Source organism: Pipistrellus hanaki (assembly GCF_964339955.1).
Source record: "Pipistrellus hanaki genome assembly, chromosome: 14".
Taxonomy (NCBI): domain Eukaryota; kingdom Metazoa; phylum Chordata; class Mammalia; order Chiroptera; family Vespertilionidae; genus Pipistrellus; species Pipistrellus hanaki.
Window position 1 is genome coordinate 30,518,722 of NC_140516.1, and position 15,739 is coordinate 30,534,460.

General features: G+C 39.9%; 1 protein-coding gene across 2 annotated transcripts in view; it reads right to left on the bottom strand.

The window, feature by feature from the left end:
- Positions 1–9,613: 9,613 nt before the first annotated feature.
- RNLS (renalase, FAD dependent amine oxidase) overlaps positions 9,614–15,739 on the bottom strand; it is a 218,512-nt gene continuing 212,386 nt past the window's right edge. Inside the window, exon 6 of one of the 2 annotated variants that reach the window (XM_084904351.1) lies at positions 9,614–11,511. In XM_084904351.1, the coding sequence (XP_084760477.1) occupies positions 11,359–11,511 (153 nt within the window). In that variant the 3' untranslated portion in view covers positions 9,614–11,358. The remainder of the gene's footprint in view (positions 11,512–15,739) is intronic. The other variant, XM_084904350.1, reaches the window with a different exon arrangement.

The following is a 15,739-nucleotide window of genomic DNA, read 5'->3' on the forward strand; positions in this document are numbered from 1 at the left end:
ATTTCCCTTCCTCTCTAAAATCAATAAAAATATATTTAAAAATAAATAAACACACACACACACACACACACACACACACACACACACACACAAACACGCCATATGCCAAACAATTTCCACTTTTAAAATACCCACGATCCCATATATGGCTGCCAGGAGCTACTCTACTCTTGCGGTGAGGAATAACTGATAATGAGTTATTTCACTGAACAGACTGGGGCACAAGAGCTGGGCCACTCCTGCCTGAGCCATCCCTTCCTCGAACAGGTTATCTTTGCTCTTGTGATCTCAAATGACCAGCCTGAGATGAGCTAGAGCTTGTACTCTGTGGCTCTTCCAACCCAGCCTCCCTTCTTCCTTCTCCCCTTTCACAGACGTCAGACCTGCAGTACCCCTGAAAGCTCTCCACACCCACTTCTGCTCCCTGAACTCTTCATCCTTCACAGGGACTTCCCCTTCTACATCTAATTTTGATTTTAGTGTCTATTTTCTGGAGTGCCCAACTGACATGCCATGCATTCCACTTTTAAGGAATTACTGATCTCACAGAGTGAAGACCCTAGCAGTTTGGCAGATGTTTGAAGATACATTGCTGCAAACCCAACAAGCAACAGAGATGCAATGCTATAAAACACAAGGAGTGGTTGGATTCCTGGAGGAAAACATGACCAATACATACTCTAAGCCTAACTAAGAAGAGAATATAACCTACAAATTACAGACACTGGGAGCAATAAGGTCAGACCTCCACATTTTGGGTTTGGGTACATTTTTTTAGAAAGATGGCCAATGATGGAAGGGAGGCATGAAAGAAGTGAGCAGGAAGAGAGGGATGAAGAATCTAGATGTAGAAATTAAGAAGAGCTATATGATCCAGTGTCTTTGTAAGGGGCTCAGAAGCACACTTGGAAAAGACAGAGCACCCATGGGGGCTGGTCTGAGAAATTTGGATCTTAAATATCTTGGGAAAGGAATGACATTTTATGGATTTATAATTATAGGGAGAAACTTTGGTGTAAGATTTGTTCATAAGCAGAGAAGTTCTATGAATCCTTGGCAATGGTCAAAGGACACATTAGAAATGACCCTTTGTTTTACAATGTGCTTTTCATCGACTTTTGAACCTTAATATGATAGAACAAGTCTATTTTACTCATGAACATGTTGCTGTAGCCAACACAATGTGAAGTACTGATAACTCAGGCCTAGAGGTTATGCCTCCGACCACATGCACTGAGAATAGGAAAAGGGAGGGAACCCAAGTGAAGTTTTTGGAAGGTAGTCATTTTTTAGGGAGACAATTGACAAATGCTCGCTAGAATCAATGAATTGCCCAGAGTCTGTTAAAAGATCAGTGAAACTCAAGGAGGCATATCCTATTTGGGGAACAAGCAATAAAATGCAAAATCCAAGTGAATCAAATCTATCAGGCTTCTTTGGCCATTGAAAAATTATGTAATAACCATGAGATTGAACCAAATGTTTTCATGCACAAAACCCTCACTTAGCATTCTCAAGGAATGGTTATGAATTGACAGATCTCTGAATAAAAGAGTATTTACAATGGGATTCGTGAGAACAGATTTCCTATATGTAAATAGGATTAGTATACGAAACAGAGGTTCTGTGCATGAAAGGATTTTATTATGTGTGTGTTTTTTTCTCCCACCTATAAGTCCCTATTTTTCACTGTTTGAGATGCTGTGGCAGAAAACCAAAGTACAGAAACATTGGACAACTCTGAGTTGTCATTTTCTTTTTTCTTCCTTTTTAAAAAAAATATATTTTATTGATTTTTTACAGAGAGGAAGGGAGAGATATAGAGAGCTAGAAACGTCGATGAGAGAGAAACATCGACCAGCTGCCTCTTGCACACCCCCCACTGGGGATGTGCCCGCAACTCGGGTACATGCCTTTGACCGGAATCGAACCTGGGACCCCTCAGTCCGCAGACCAATGCTCTACCACTGAGCCAAACCGGTTTCGGCTGAGTTGTCATTTTCACCCATCAACAAACCAAGGCCTGGTCTCAGGGGTCAGAATGTTTAGATTCTCTATTTGAATGACCAACCCCACAATGGATCAAGGACAGAGGTCATGGCTCTCTGGGAGGGGAATCTGCAACAAGGTAACAAAGTTACAAAATCAGGCAGCAAGGACCTGAGAAGTCCCCCTTATTTGTGGCTTAAATAAGAGAGGCCCTTGGAATAGTCAAGGGGGAGTCTTGCTTCAACCTGGAGAATTGATCCTCTTGCATGTGAACGATCTTTGTAAATATGCATACGTAGTTCTCTCTATATCATACCTATCAATGGATCTTTGTACTCCTCGGTGAGTCTTATAGCTAAGAGATGCAAATTAGATCTGTTTGAACTTCTCCTGTGGTCAAGATCTCCTACCTATCAGACTGAAGGTCAGGTTTCGTCTCCTGGTTCTCTCCGCACTTTTTATTTTGAGGATTTAGCTGACATTGCCTCAGTCTTTAGGCCAGACACTCCCATGGCAACTTAGCGGCCAAGCCTTGCTTGTTAGATGCTGGTTCCCTTCAGCCTTAGTTTCTGTCTTGTGCCTCAGGGGTTTCCTAAACTGAAGGTGGCGTCCAGGAGTTGCTTTCATGTGCGGTAACACTGCATCAAAGGGGAACCCATGCTTCCATCTGCTCAGTGCTTCTTCCCACCAGGAGCAGTGTGAGTCTGGTTTTGTAGACTATCCTCTGAAAACTTTCCACAAGAAAGTTCTCATATAGCAAACACTCCATACTGTTCATTGGTGGGACTCCATAACCAAACTCCCCCGAAGGAGAAGGTTCCATGAGATCCTACTAGTTCATTGTTTGCTAGTTGGCAAGAAACCACATTTTTTTCCACACATTGATATCTCACCACTGGACAGAAGGGATTTCTTCACCTAAACATCAAGCCCTTGCTTTGGGGCTGTAACAAAAAATTCCTTTGGGATTTCTCTTCCCAAGCTCCCAGAGAGCCAGGCCGAAGTGGCTTCCATGCTATTCTTACTTACACTGCTCTTGGCTGTTTGATATTCTGAGGTCTAGCAAAGATTGAGCTCCAGCGGGTCATCAAGAGGTCATGGTCTCAATGATTTCCTCTGTTATTTATCTTTGGCTTGTGGTGTTGGAGCCTGCCTTTGATAGAGGGCCTTCCTCCCACAACGGCACAGAATCAAGCATTTCAGTGCTTTGGTTTGAGGAGGAGAGGTTTGGCTTCTAATGCTGTGAAAGTGTCACTGAGTACATCTGAGAATATCTAATTCTATTCCTTTCTGATGGGCAAGTTCACTTCTGGGGGTTTACAGTGACACTTCCCAGACTCAGGTCAGAGAAGGGACTATGCACATGAGGTCAGCAGATTTCAGTTTGAGTAATTCCATTTTCAGTTCCTCATGAGACACTTGTCTTGAGACGGAGATAAAAGTGGCATTCCTCTGACATCCAGAGAGCGAATCTACTTTTCTGCACTGCTTATGACTCACCTGTGGTCACCCTCAATGCAGCCAGGGGGCCTTTTATGCTGAACTAGCCTTCGGGTTTCTCTTCTTAGTGACTGCAAAACTTTCAAGCCAGCTCACTAGTAAACCACAGGAACATCCCTGGTCTGGATAGCTCAGCAGGTTCTCGGATTCCCAGAGAGACGGAGAGGATTTCTCAGCTTGTTTTATGTGGGTTTGTTCACCCCATCCTGTTTCATTTTGATTTAAGATGACTGTTATCTCTCATCTGGGTCAGAAGGTATGGATTGTATATCATTTCAACCCGACATGAGGGGCCTGAATCAAATACCCAGCACTTTGGCCTGGAAAATTGGTGGTGTTATGCCTCTGTTATTGTTTCCTCTAAAAGCATCCTCACAAATGGAAACATGCATCCAGGAGGTCCTTGCTATCTGATGCTTCATCTCTGCCATGTCTAGCAAAGAAAGCAATGCAACCTGTGATGGAGACGTGGCCATCTGTGGGAGATGGCAGCTCTGGCTCTACCCAGAAGAAAAAGGAAATGCCATTACGTAAAGGATATGCCCAGTGAGGCCAATTCCCAGAACAGCCTGTAATGCATGGTTTAGGGATAGAATCACATTTGGTTTCTCTCTTTTTACCTTTTTTTTTTTTTTTTTTTTTTTTTTTTTTTTTTTTTTTTAAACTGAAGCTTGTAACTTTGTGCCCAGCCTCAGCTCCTCCAGATTTGGACTAAGAGAGAACTGGTATAGTATAGGGGCTAGATAGGACAAGAGTGGTAGTATATTTTATCTATCATACTAGAAGCCTGATGCCTGAAGATTCATGCAAGAATAAGCCTTCTTTCCCCTGGCTGCTGGCACTGCCTTCGCTCTGGCCCAGAGCCGCCTTTTTGCTCCAGCCTGGAGCAGCTGGGGTGTTGTGGAATGCCTGCCCACACCCGGCTGCTTGGCACCCACATATGCAAATTAACCCACCATCTTTGTTGGGTTAATTTGCATACTCACTCCTGATTGGCTGGTGGATGTCATGAATTAGCATGTTACTCTTTTATTAGGTAGATTTCTAGCAGTGGTTTTCTATATGAAACCAGTTTACATTGATACAGGGAAAGGAAATAAAAGTTTATGAAATAATAGCTACTCTTATCACAAATCAGCCTTCTGATTCTTTTTTCTTTCTGTTATTTTAATTTAAAAAATCAACAACAGCCTGGCTGGTATGACTCAGTGGTTGAGCATCAACCTATGAACCACGAGGTCATGGTTTGATTCCTAGTCAGGGCACATGCTTGGGTTATGGGCTTGATCATTGGCGTTTTTATCCCTCTCTCCCTCTTCCTTTCTCTCTGAAATCAATAAAAAAATAATAAATTTTTTAAATTGAGACAACAAAAATAATTTTTTGGTTTCCTAAATTGCTATTATAAATTATTTATGGGTCAAAGCCCATATATGGAAGAGTTAGAATGCATTTGTGTAAAAGAGGCATGTGCAAGGGTATTTATTACAACAACTATATACAACATGCTATAAATTTAAAAAGCCAGAGAACATAGCCATATTTTATAAATACATAAAGTCAAAGAATAGATATGTGACCATGTTATCACAATTAAAAACAATGTAAATATGATAAAACATAAAATAACAAATTTTAACCTATTAGAGGTTTTATCTATATTATACTTTTACTATAATTTAAGTGATTTTTCATATTCTATAAAACTTGTAGTTTTGTTTTCTGAGAGATTTAAATATTCATCTATACTTTGCTCTGTTCTAGTAGGAGGAATATTTATTTGCTTATATTCACTCCTTTAATCCATGTATGGTTTTGTAATGCTTCCTTGATAACATTAAGTGCTTTTATTGCCATTATTTCCATTGATTTGTATCAATTTTAAAACCAATAGTAAACTGCCCTTTTATCTAACTTTATAATGTCTTTTCAAAGATTATGCAGGTTTTACAAATAAGGATCCTGAGGCTCAGAGACATAAGAACCTGGTCTACTATCACACATCTAGTAAGTGGTGGGCTCAGGATGGCATGGAACCCACCATGCTGTCACAGAATTTACCAGGAGCTGAGGTTTTTGAAATGAAGATCAAGGGCAGGAAACGAATTGGCATACTTCATCTGATGCGTTAACCATGTGAACTAACTCAGTCCAAGTTTCCACAGTGTTTCAGAGCTTCAGACAGGCATACCTTGTTTCATTGACCTTCGCTTTATTGTGCTTCACAGATGTGCATTTTACAAATTGAAGGTAAAGACCCTCCACCTGCAAAAAAATTACCAATTGCTGAATTGTGGTACTTGCTTTATTGCTGTGGTTTGGAACCAAACCCTCAGTATCTCCAAGGTCTGCCTGTAAACAATCTTCAGGAGGACCTAGTCCAAACATGCAGTTTTTTTGCAGTTGGCACACATACTTGCTAAAGAAAGAGACAGCGTTCATTGCAGAGAATGCTTCTATTTTATACCACCTCGACTCCTGGCAATGACTTACCCTGGTTTCTTTTCAAGGGCCCCATGAGAGCAGACCAACGGGACAAGAGAACGTGGCTCATGACTGGTCTCAAGGAGACACTACTATTCAGTTTCATGATGGTTTTGAAGAAATCTAGAACTATTAAGGTTCTGAGTTTCACCATGGTTGGCTGTCCATATCCATGTCTCCTGGCCATCCGCTTTCCTAAGTGTCCTATGTAAACACAGAGGAAACTGGCCTTCCCAGGGCCTTTGGAGGCACCAGGAAGATCTGCTTCTACTCTCCTCCTCCTCCTTCCTCTCCCTCATCATCATCATCACCATCATTTATTATGCACTTACTACGTGTCCAGCACTAAGGTTTTCTGTATATTTAAGCCTCACAACAATTCTATGAGTAGTTTCCATCAACTCATTTTTCAGATGATGAGGTGTCTGTCTCAAGGTCACATAAGAAAGAGCAAAGTCTGGGTAAAACACTCATTCATTTAACTCCAGAGAATGTGTTCTTAACTACAAAGCTAAACTCTTGCCTTAAAAGATTTCCAATGGGTCTTAGGATCATGGAACAATGGCCCAAATGTGTGGATCTAAGATAAGCCTGTATTTACATAAGACCATGGGGTATAAAGATTTAGAGATGCTTAATCTGGGGTCCATAGACTACTGAGTGTCTAAAAATAGATTTTGGAGGGTTTGTAATCCCCTAAAACAGGAGTCAGCATTCTTTTTTTATTAAAGCACCAGAGAGTTAACTTTTTTAGGCTTTGCAGGCTGTATGGTCTCTGACACACTCATCTTTGCTGTGGTTGTACAGAAACAGCCACTGACAATACACAAATGAATGGGCAAGGCTGTGATCCAATAAAACTTTACCTACAAGAGTAGGCTCTAAAATGGTATGCAAATTCTATGTGCGTGCATGAATAGTTCTCTTTATTGTTGCTGCTATTAGCTCCATAGTTTTCTCCAGATTCTCAAGTGGATTCAAAATCCAACATGGCTAAGAACTGGTCAAAATGGTCTCTAAAACCTCTAAACCTTGATTTCCAGGATTCTGTGGTTCTACAGGCCTTGCAAATTAACACTCTCCTAGACAGTCTTTCTCTTTAGCAGGTCCATTTGATGAATTCGCTATGAAATCTTACTTGGGCTATAATGGCTATCTGTTGAGAAAGAAACATAGGACACATTACCACTCCTTTCTTCCCTGGCTTACCGGGTCAGATGAGAGTGGCTGAGACACAAGCACATTCCAGCCTAGAATACTGCATGAGCAAGCCTGAGGTTCACTGAAGCTTTTTCCTCTTCCCACTTTCTGTGTTCCATTGAGCCTTCTCCACAGAAAGGACCCATTTGTCCTGCTAGGAAGTTCAGATTCCTGGAGTCAGCCAGGTGTGCCCAGGCTGGGTGTGGAGAGGTGTGTTTGACTGATGCATCTCTGCATCTGTTCAGGGCCCCTCTCCTAAAGAAACAGGGGTCTTTCTCTGAAGATTCCCCAGCTTCACGAGTTAGAGTGTCTAATTTACTGCCTGCCATGACACCGACATGAACCTTGACCCTGCCTTCCACTTCATCTGACTTGTCTTCCCCTGTCCAGAGCCTTTAGGTGGAGATTGCTGATATGTTCCCTGTGCCAGCACAGAGCCTGATCCCATGCTTTGCATGTGTTTTTTAGGTTATCAGCACTGAGATCCCTGACATCCACAGCCAATTTTAAATTCTTGCATCACTTCTGAAAGTCAAAATAATGATTATCTGGGCCACTTGAATCAAATACAGAATCAACTGCTTTAAAATTTTAGAGAGAAAAAAAAGGATATATTAAAATAAGATAGAACAAATGATATAAATCATAATGTGATTGCATTTATAGTGCAGGTTTCTGAGAATGGAGAATTGGGCATAGGGGAAGAAGCAGGAGAAAAAATAAAAGAGGAGAAAGAAATGACAGAGGAGAATGAAACAAAATGAATGAAAAAACAAAGAAATGATGAATGTATTCTGTAGCTAACCTATTACTTTCGGTTGATATTCAGTGTCATTGTGATGCAGCTATTTCTCACAGCAAGAACCCCCCAAAGAAGGAAATAAACCAGCAAATGAAATAACAGAATACAAATTATTGGAGACTTTACTCCGTATTAGATTCCTGCATATACCACATCGGGATTGGCATTACCTCTCTGAAATGAAACATCAATAACAGGACCACACAGTGCTGACTGTAATGCCAACTAATATTTCAGTTCAGGTCTAATTATCAAGTTCATATGGCAGCAACATGGTGCCACGTAAATAGAAGTGGCCATAGAAGGCTTGGGTCTTGTCCTGGCATCTCATTATGTGACCTTGGTTGGCCAATCTCCATGCCTCAGTTTCTTTTACTAATATATATACATACATACATACATATACATATATATATATACACACACACATATATATGTGTGTGTATGTGTATGTATGTATATATATATATATATATATATATATATATATATATATATATATATATATATATAATTGACGTCAGAGAGAAAGGGAGAAGGGAAAGAGAGAAACATTAACAATGAGAGAGAATCATTGATTGGCTGCCTCCTGCATGCCCCCTACTGGAAATCAAGCCTGCATGTGCCCTTGACAGGAATTGAACCTGGGACCCTTCAGTTCACAGATTGACATTCTATCCACTGAACCAAACCAGTTAGGGCATGCCTCAGTTTCCTCATCTGTCAAAGGTGAATAAGAATTCTTTGCATATTTCACAAGGGTGTTAGAAGGATGAAAAGTGGATATATCTTCATTCTATACATACTTGGATGAGTAGAAAATACTAGATAAATGTAAAAAGGACTTTGTTCTTTTTACTTAACATAGTAATGGGTGGGTGGGGGGTAGGGATGGGGTGGGGATGATGGCATTTTGCACAGAAAGCTTGGTGACTCAATGAAGTGTCTTCCTCCCTCCCCCACCTGTCCTAGGATTATTACTGCTTTCTTAGTGCTTTTAGACATGCTTCTCCCCTTCAGAAATGCCAAAGGTGAGAAATACTATTCCTCTGCTATAATTTGTTACCCTTGCTGCCTGAGCAAAACGTGCATAGACAGTTTGGTAATTAAGCCTTTCAACACCGCATCATAACAGTTTTATCCCAGCAAAGACTATATTTATCAGCTAACAAGTATTAAATCACCTCACTGCTCAAGCCATTTCTGTCTTGAATATGCTCCTTTCAAAAAGAGAGCGGCTTTCCTTGGCTGGCATGATTAATAAACGTTCTTGTTTGGAAATGTCATGGTGCAGTGTGGTCCTGTGGGGCTGACAAACATACACCTTGGCAACCGTTCCAAACGGTGTTGACCCCTCTTTCCCAGGGGAGCCCGATACCTCAGCCCTGGGTCTCTCAGGGTGACCGGGCCACCTGAGTTCACGGCCGGCTGGGATGGTTTCCAGCACAGGATCACCCCATATCCATTTCATTTCTGCGGGGCTAGGGAGGTGAATGAAAACGAAGAACATAAACATTTGATACATTTTTTTCTTCCTTATCTGGGCATCAGGGAATTGGCCTGCTCCTATCAGAGATAGATCTAAATGTAAAACGAGTTTTCAAAATGATTGAAATAGCAAAGTAACAATGATCTACATACAGAATTCTTAGGGAAACACAGAATGAATAGATATTGAAAGTCATCAGGAATGGCTTAGGAGAGTTCTGTCCTTATGTAACCCATCCCACCTTTACAAATTGTTTTGTTTTTCTCTTCTTTGGAGGATGTACATTCATGAGACAAATACATCCTTGTTCTTAAAGCTTCAGGATGCTTTCAGTCAAATGGCTCCAAAATAAAATAGTTAATACATTTGAATGGCTTTTCTACCACACTTTAAGGATAAAGCTCAAATAAAGACAATGTTAACCAAATATGGGCCCAAATGATGAAAGAAGTCTCAATATTTTCATCATAGCATAGCAGAGATCACATTAATTTTCCTTTTTTCTTTCTCTGCTTTCAAAAATAAGTGACAAGTGACATTAGCTACATGGAGGCATTTCTGTTTCTCATCAGGTGATTGCTAAAAGGGCACATGTAATCACATTCCATAGGATCACAAAACCCACTTTGTAGCTATATAAGCAAGTTGTGACCAGGACTGTGCATGTGTATGTATGATTAGTGGGCATGCAAGTGTGAAACTGTGGGTTACCACCAAGATAAAAAGTCTTTCATTGAACTATTCTTAGTTTGAATTTCTTTCCTTTCAAAATCATAAAATAAAACGCGCCATTTTGCTTTTCAAATTAGCAACAAGTCGCTTATTTGGAAGGCTGGAGATTAATTTCTCTCTAGCCAGCAGGTCACTGGGTTGTCACTGAAGCATGCGACAGCCATTAAGTTGGCAAATATTGAATTATTTAAAGTGCATCTATTTTCTGGTTTAGTACATTTTTTTTTTTTTAGTTGCATTAAATTCATTAAACTTGACCCAGTCTAAATGCCACAGCACATACTGGATCATACAGACAAGTAACAAACAGCAGCAGCTGTAAGAGATAACAAAAGATAAAGATCAATATGTTTTATCTATCGTAACAAGATTGGAGTTTTTAAGGTTACAAAGTACTGTGTGACTTGGAAAGTCAAGTTGAATCTGGTTATTTTCTGAAAATTTGAAGAGAGGTTACTTTGTCAGTCAAGTTGCCCTCCAAACTGCGATCCTAGAGACAAGGACATCTCTGACCTACAATTCAGGATCATTTAATAACTTGGGAGAGAAACGAGAAAAAGAATTACACTCTGTTATTCACAGTTTGGAGGGATCTTAAAGTTCAGCAGTTTGCAAAAATATTGAATCAAGGGCATACTTGAAGATTAAAAATGAGCCTTTGGTAATAGTTATTCTTTATTTAGAAACAAAAATTTCAAAATAAAATAATAAAGGTTTGGGAACATGAGCTATTACTTTAATTTGACAAAAATTTTTTGGGGTTGTTTAGCCCTACTTTTCTTCCATATAGGGATAGTCATGGCAACTCAGAAAGGTGACAAAGGTATAAGGTCCAAGGAATTTTTATTCTAGTATGGATTGTAACTATCAATATTACAAAATAGATTTTTTTTAATTCCATATGTAAAAATGACAAGTGAAGAACAATTTTTCCAGTAATTTCTCTGAACAAAACAGAAAACAACCAATAACTAAAAATTATGAAAACAAAAACCCAAAGTACATGTACTAGTAGATAATAAGAATACAGGTACTAAATAGACTTACTGGGGTGATGACTTCCCAAGTTCTATAAATATCTAGTCACTATGCTGGCCAACTGAAACTAACATAAGATTGGGTGTCAGGTATAACTGAAAAATTAAAAGAAAGAATACAGGTACTAAATGTGTTTCTTTAAAACTTCCAGAACAAACAGGGCAGAAGCGACACAGCCATCAAAATTGGAATGAGTGAATCCATCCCCTCCACACACAAGGAGAGGTTTCAGATGAAGAGTCATTTGGCCAGGAGAGTTGGCAGCAGGATTTGTAACCTGAAAAAGAAAAAGCGGGGGGAGGGGGGGTGTAATTGCAATTGACATTCTGTGCTCTGTTGTGCTATCCTGTCAACACCCACCTGGGGAAGGCTTCTCCATCTGGAGAAATAGAGATGTCTCAAAGGAGCAACAGGATACAAAACCAAGACCTCCTATGCTTTCCCCTCATCCAAGTGTTTACAATGACATTCTTACGTGTTTGCATTTTAAATTATTTGATAAGATAATCAGAAGTTTGTTGAACTTCAATATTAGTATCTCTTGATATGTCCAATTAGTTGAAAGTACAGTGATTTTTTTATAAGAAGGAAATGATATTCATAGAATCATTCACTGATTATCAAGTTGACAAATAAAAATGGAATATATTTAGGGTGCACAACTAGATGTTTTGATATGCGTAGACACTGAAATAATCACCATAATCAAGCTAATTAGCATATCCAACATCTCACTTTTTTTGTTATTTTGTTTTATGGCACACTTTATGATCTATCCTCTTAGCAGATTTCAAGTACACAATACAGTATTGTTAACTATAGTCAGATTAGACCTCCAAGACTGTCATCTTATAACTGTAACTGTACCCTTTGATCAACATGCCCCCATTTTCCCTCCCACCGGTCCTAGCAATCACCATTCTACTCTCTGTTTCTATGAGCTTGACTCTTTTAGATTCCACTTATATGTGAAATTATGCTGTAGTATTTAGTATTTGGCAATTCCAGAGCCAATAATCTTGAAATCAGCAGAAGAGATTGTTGAGTGGCTAAAAGAGACAGGCACCAGAGGACAGGCTCAGGCACCTGGTCAGAGCTTTTATTCTCCTGCTTTGGATGGAATTTTAACAAGTCAGATGATTTGATTTGTCAGTGAAGCACGAAGGGAGGAAGAACATTGTTAGGTTTTTATATAAATTAGCAATTTCAGAATATGACAACTGATAGTCCAGGGACATTTAGTGAAGGAACAAATAACTCTCTGGGTCCTAATAGGACCCAAGGGTGCCAGCTTATTAATTTTCCTGTAATCATTAATGTTCACGACAATAATCCTAATATTCAAGACTCCATTCTGATGTGCACAAAGTATTCATTGTTAGCTCTGCTTGAATGTTCACAGATACCAAATGCTTTACATGTACACCCCATTGAATTCACACAGCAACCCTATTAGGTGGTTACACTTATTCTCACTTTATAGATGAGAAAGTTGAGACTCAGAAAGATTGTTGCTTGTCCAAGGACAGAAAGCTAAGAGGTGAAGAAAAAGGAATTCAAACAAAGCAGGCTAAGTCTGGAACTCACATTTCTAACACTTTCGGAAATATTTCCATAAAGACTAAATTTTAAATGTCCATATTAGCCCTGGATAGTGCTGTTCAAGCGTTAGAGCATCAACACACATGCTGAAGGATGATAGATTTGATCCCGGGCTCAGGCCTGGGTGCCTAGAAAGACAACCCATCTATGTGTCTCTCTTACATTGATGTCCTTCTCTCTCTCTCTCCCCACTTCAACTCTCTAAAAAATCAAGGGGAATAATCTCCTCAGGTGAAGATTAACAAAAAAATAAAATGTCCATTACTTCTCAAAGCAATTTATAGTTTCACCACAACTCCTATCAAAGTACTAATGGTATATTTCACTATATGATAGTATAATTTACAAGAAATACATATTAGGTTATTCAGATGATCAACATTTATTTTCCATATATATCAGGTCTTGCCCACAATTCCTGACTCACAGCTCCCAAAACCCCTGGAATTTCTTAAGTGTTGAGAGTGATAGTTGCCCTTTGTTATGTTAATAAGGTGACTTTTGGAAAGTCAAAAAATTAAGGATAGGGGCTGGTGCCAGTGGAGCCAACCCTGTGATTACAGAGGACAGGGTCTGAAGATGGAGTTCAATCATTAGTCTTGTAGGACTAAACTCTTAACCTGTGCTACCTGATGTTACCTCTGGGTAGATGTGTCAGAATTGAATTCTTGGATATCCTGCTGGTGTCTGAGAATTGCTTGTTGGCTTGGGGGGGGGGGGGACCCCTCTCAATGTTGCAATTGGTACCAGGACTTATTTAGAGAGTTGCATAGGTTTGTACATCTGAAAGATTCAGATAAATAAAGTAATGCATTCACACACACACACACACACACACACACATATATATATATATATATATATATACACATTTATAAACGTGTCTATAATTTATAATTTATAATGTGAATGTATATATATATATATATATATATATATACACACACACACACACACACACACACACATTATAAACGTGTCTATGTATAATTTTCAAAACAAACAAAAATGTTTGATAGAGCTTTATGGGTTCAGAAAATTCATATAAATGGGATAACTCATTTATATGTATTCATATATATATATATATATGTGTGTGTGTGTGTGTGTGTCTATCTATGTATAATTTATACACTCACATATAAATCTCCATTTGTGGTCAAGTTTTGATACATTCCCGTTGATATACCTCTATCGATAAGCCATGGCCCTATTAAACATTACACAAGTATTAAGGAGGAGGGAGTTTAAGGGAAACGTTCTGTCCAGGAGTGAGTTGGTAATTTATCAGTGCTGTGTAATTTCATCTGATGGGTGGTGAATGCCACAGACCAGATCATGTGACTGGAATACTGGGCTACTGACTAGCCAGTCTGCATTTTGGATGAAATCAAACTTGCTGCATTTAGGTGGAATCACCCATTCTGCAATTACCCAATGAGGAAAATATGAAAACATGAAGTTTGTGTTGGCAAGCTCCTTCACCCAAGCGAAGTAGATAGCCCTGCAGTGAAGGAGCACGTAATTGTCAAAGCCACAATCTCTCACAACAACGCAGCCTTTGGCTATGTTTCCAGCCACAGTGAGGAACCACAGCTCAATGACTGTGTTTAAGAGAGATGCCAGGCCTGAAACCCCTTCGAAATCCAGGTTGAATAAAAAGAGCCCTCCCTGCAGAAGCTCATGCTGCGGAAGCCTGCTGCGGGGTTGCTGACGTAACATTTCTATAAACTCAGGTGGTGATGGGACTGAACATAAAAATTCAGAGCAGAAAAAGAAGTTTTATTACTAACCTACTTAAGCCCACTTCAATGTGTTTTGCAACTTCTCTCCACCTGTGGAATAAAATGCAAACTCATCGGCCCCACGTGGGCCGGCCTTTCATAACCAGACCTTACCTCCACTCAAGCCTCATCTCTTGCCACTTCACTCACATGCCCCATCTACACTCAGACGAAGGTTCTTCAAACATATCCTTCTTTGTTCTTCTGTGACTTCGAACAAGCCATTCTGCTTGGGGATGTTGCATTGTTCCCTCCTTTTTGCCAATTAAATTGCTCATCATTTAGGAGCCAATACAAATGTCACCTGCTCTGAGGTCTTCTTGCTCTTCCAGGCAGGGTAAGTGCCTTTTCAGCGCGTTATTTATATCCATTAGGTGACTTGCTATTTTGCCCTGTAATTATGTCCGTGCCTGTCTTCCTTCCTAGACTGCATGCTCCTGAGCGTAGGGACTATGATGCACTAATCTTTGTATGTAAAGCTGAGACTGGTGGCCAGCTCCTGTTAAGTGTACAATTTTTTTGTTTATTGAGTTAAAACAAAAACAAAAACAACCACATAGAATATTATATACTAGAGGCCTGGTACATAAAATTCATGCACTCGGGGTGTTTCATTATTCCAGCTTGCACCCTCTCACAGTCTGGGAGTCCTTGGGAGATGTCTTAGGGAGAGTGGGCCTAAGCTGTCAATCAGATATCCTTAGCACTGCCGTGGAGGTGAGGGAGGATCCTACCCACTGCCACTGTGCTTCTGGCTGAGCAGTGCTTTCCTGTGGGAGTGCACTCACCACCAGGGGCCAGCTCCTGCATTGGGTGTCAGTCCCTGGTGGTCAGTACATGTGATGTGACCGTTCATTCTGCCATTTGGTCAATTTGCATATTAGCCTTTTATTATATAGGATACAGTTGATCAAATGAAGTTCTTCACAGGGGACCATCTACAAAAAAAGTGTTATTCAGAGGCTCCCACAGAGCTGGTAGAAGCTTCAATGGGAGAGAGATTGTACTTAGAAAGCTCTCAAAAATGATGAATGGAGGTCTGTCTTCTTGTCTTTGATTGTAAAGTGCTCGTATGTTACCCATTAAGTTGCACCACACAAACTTCCTGATTCTGTAGGT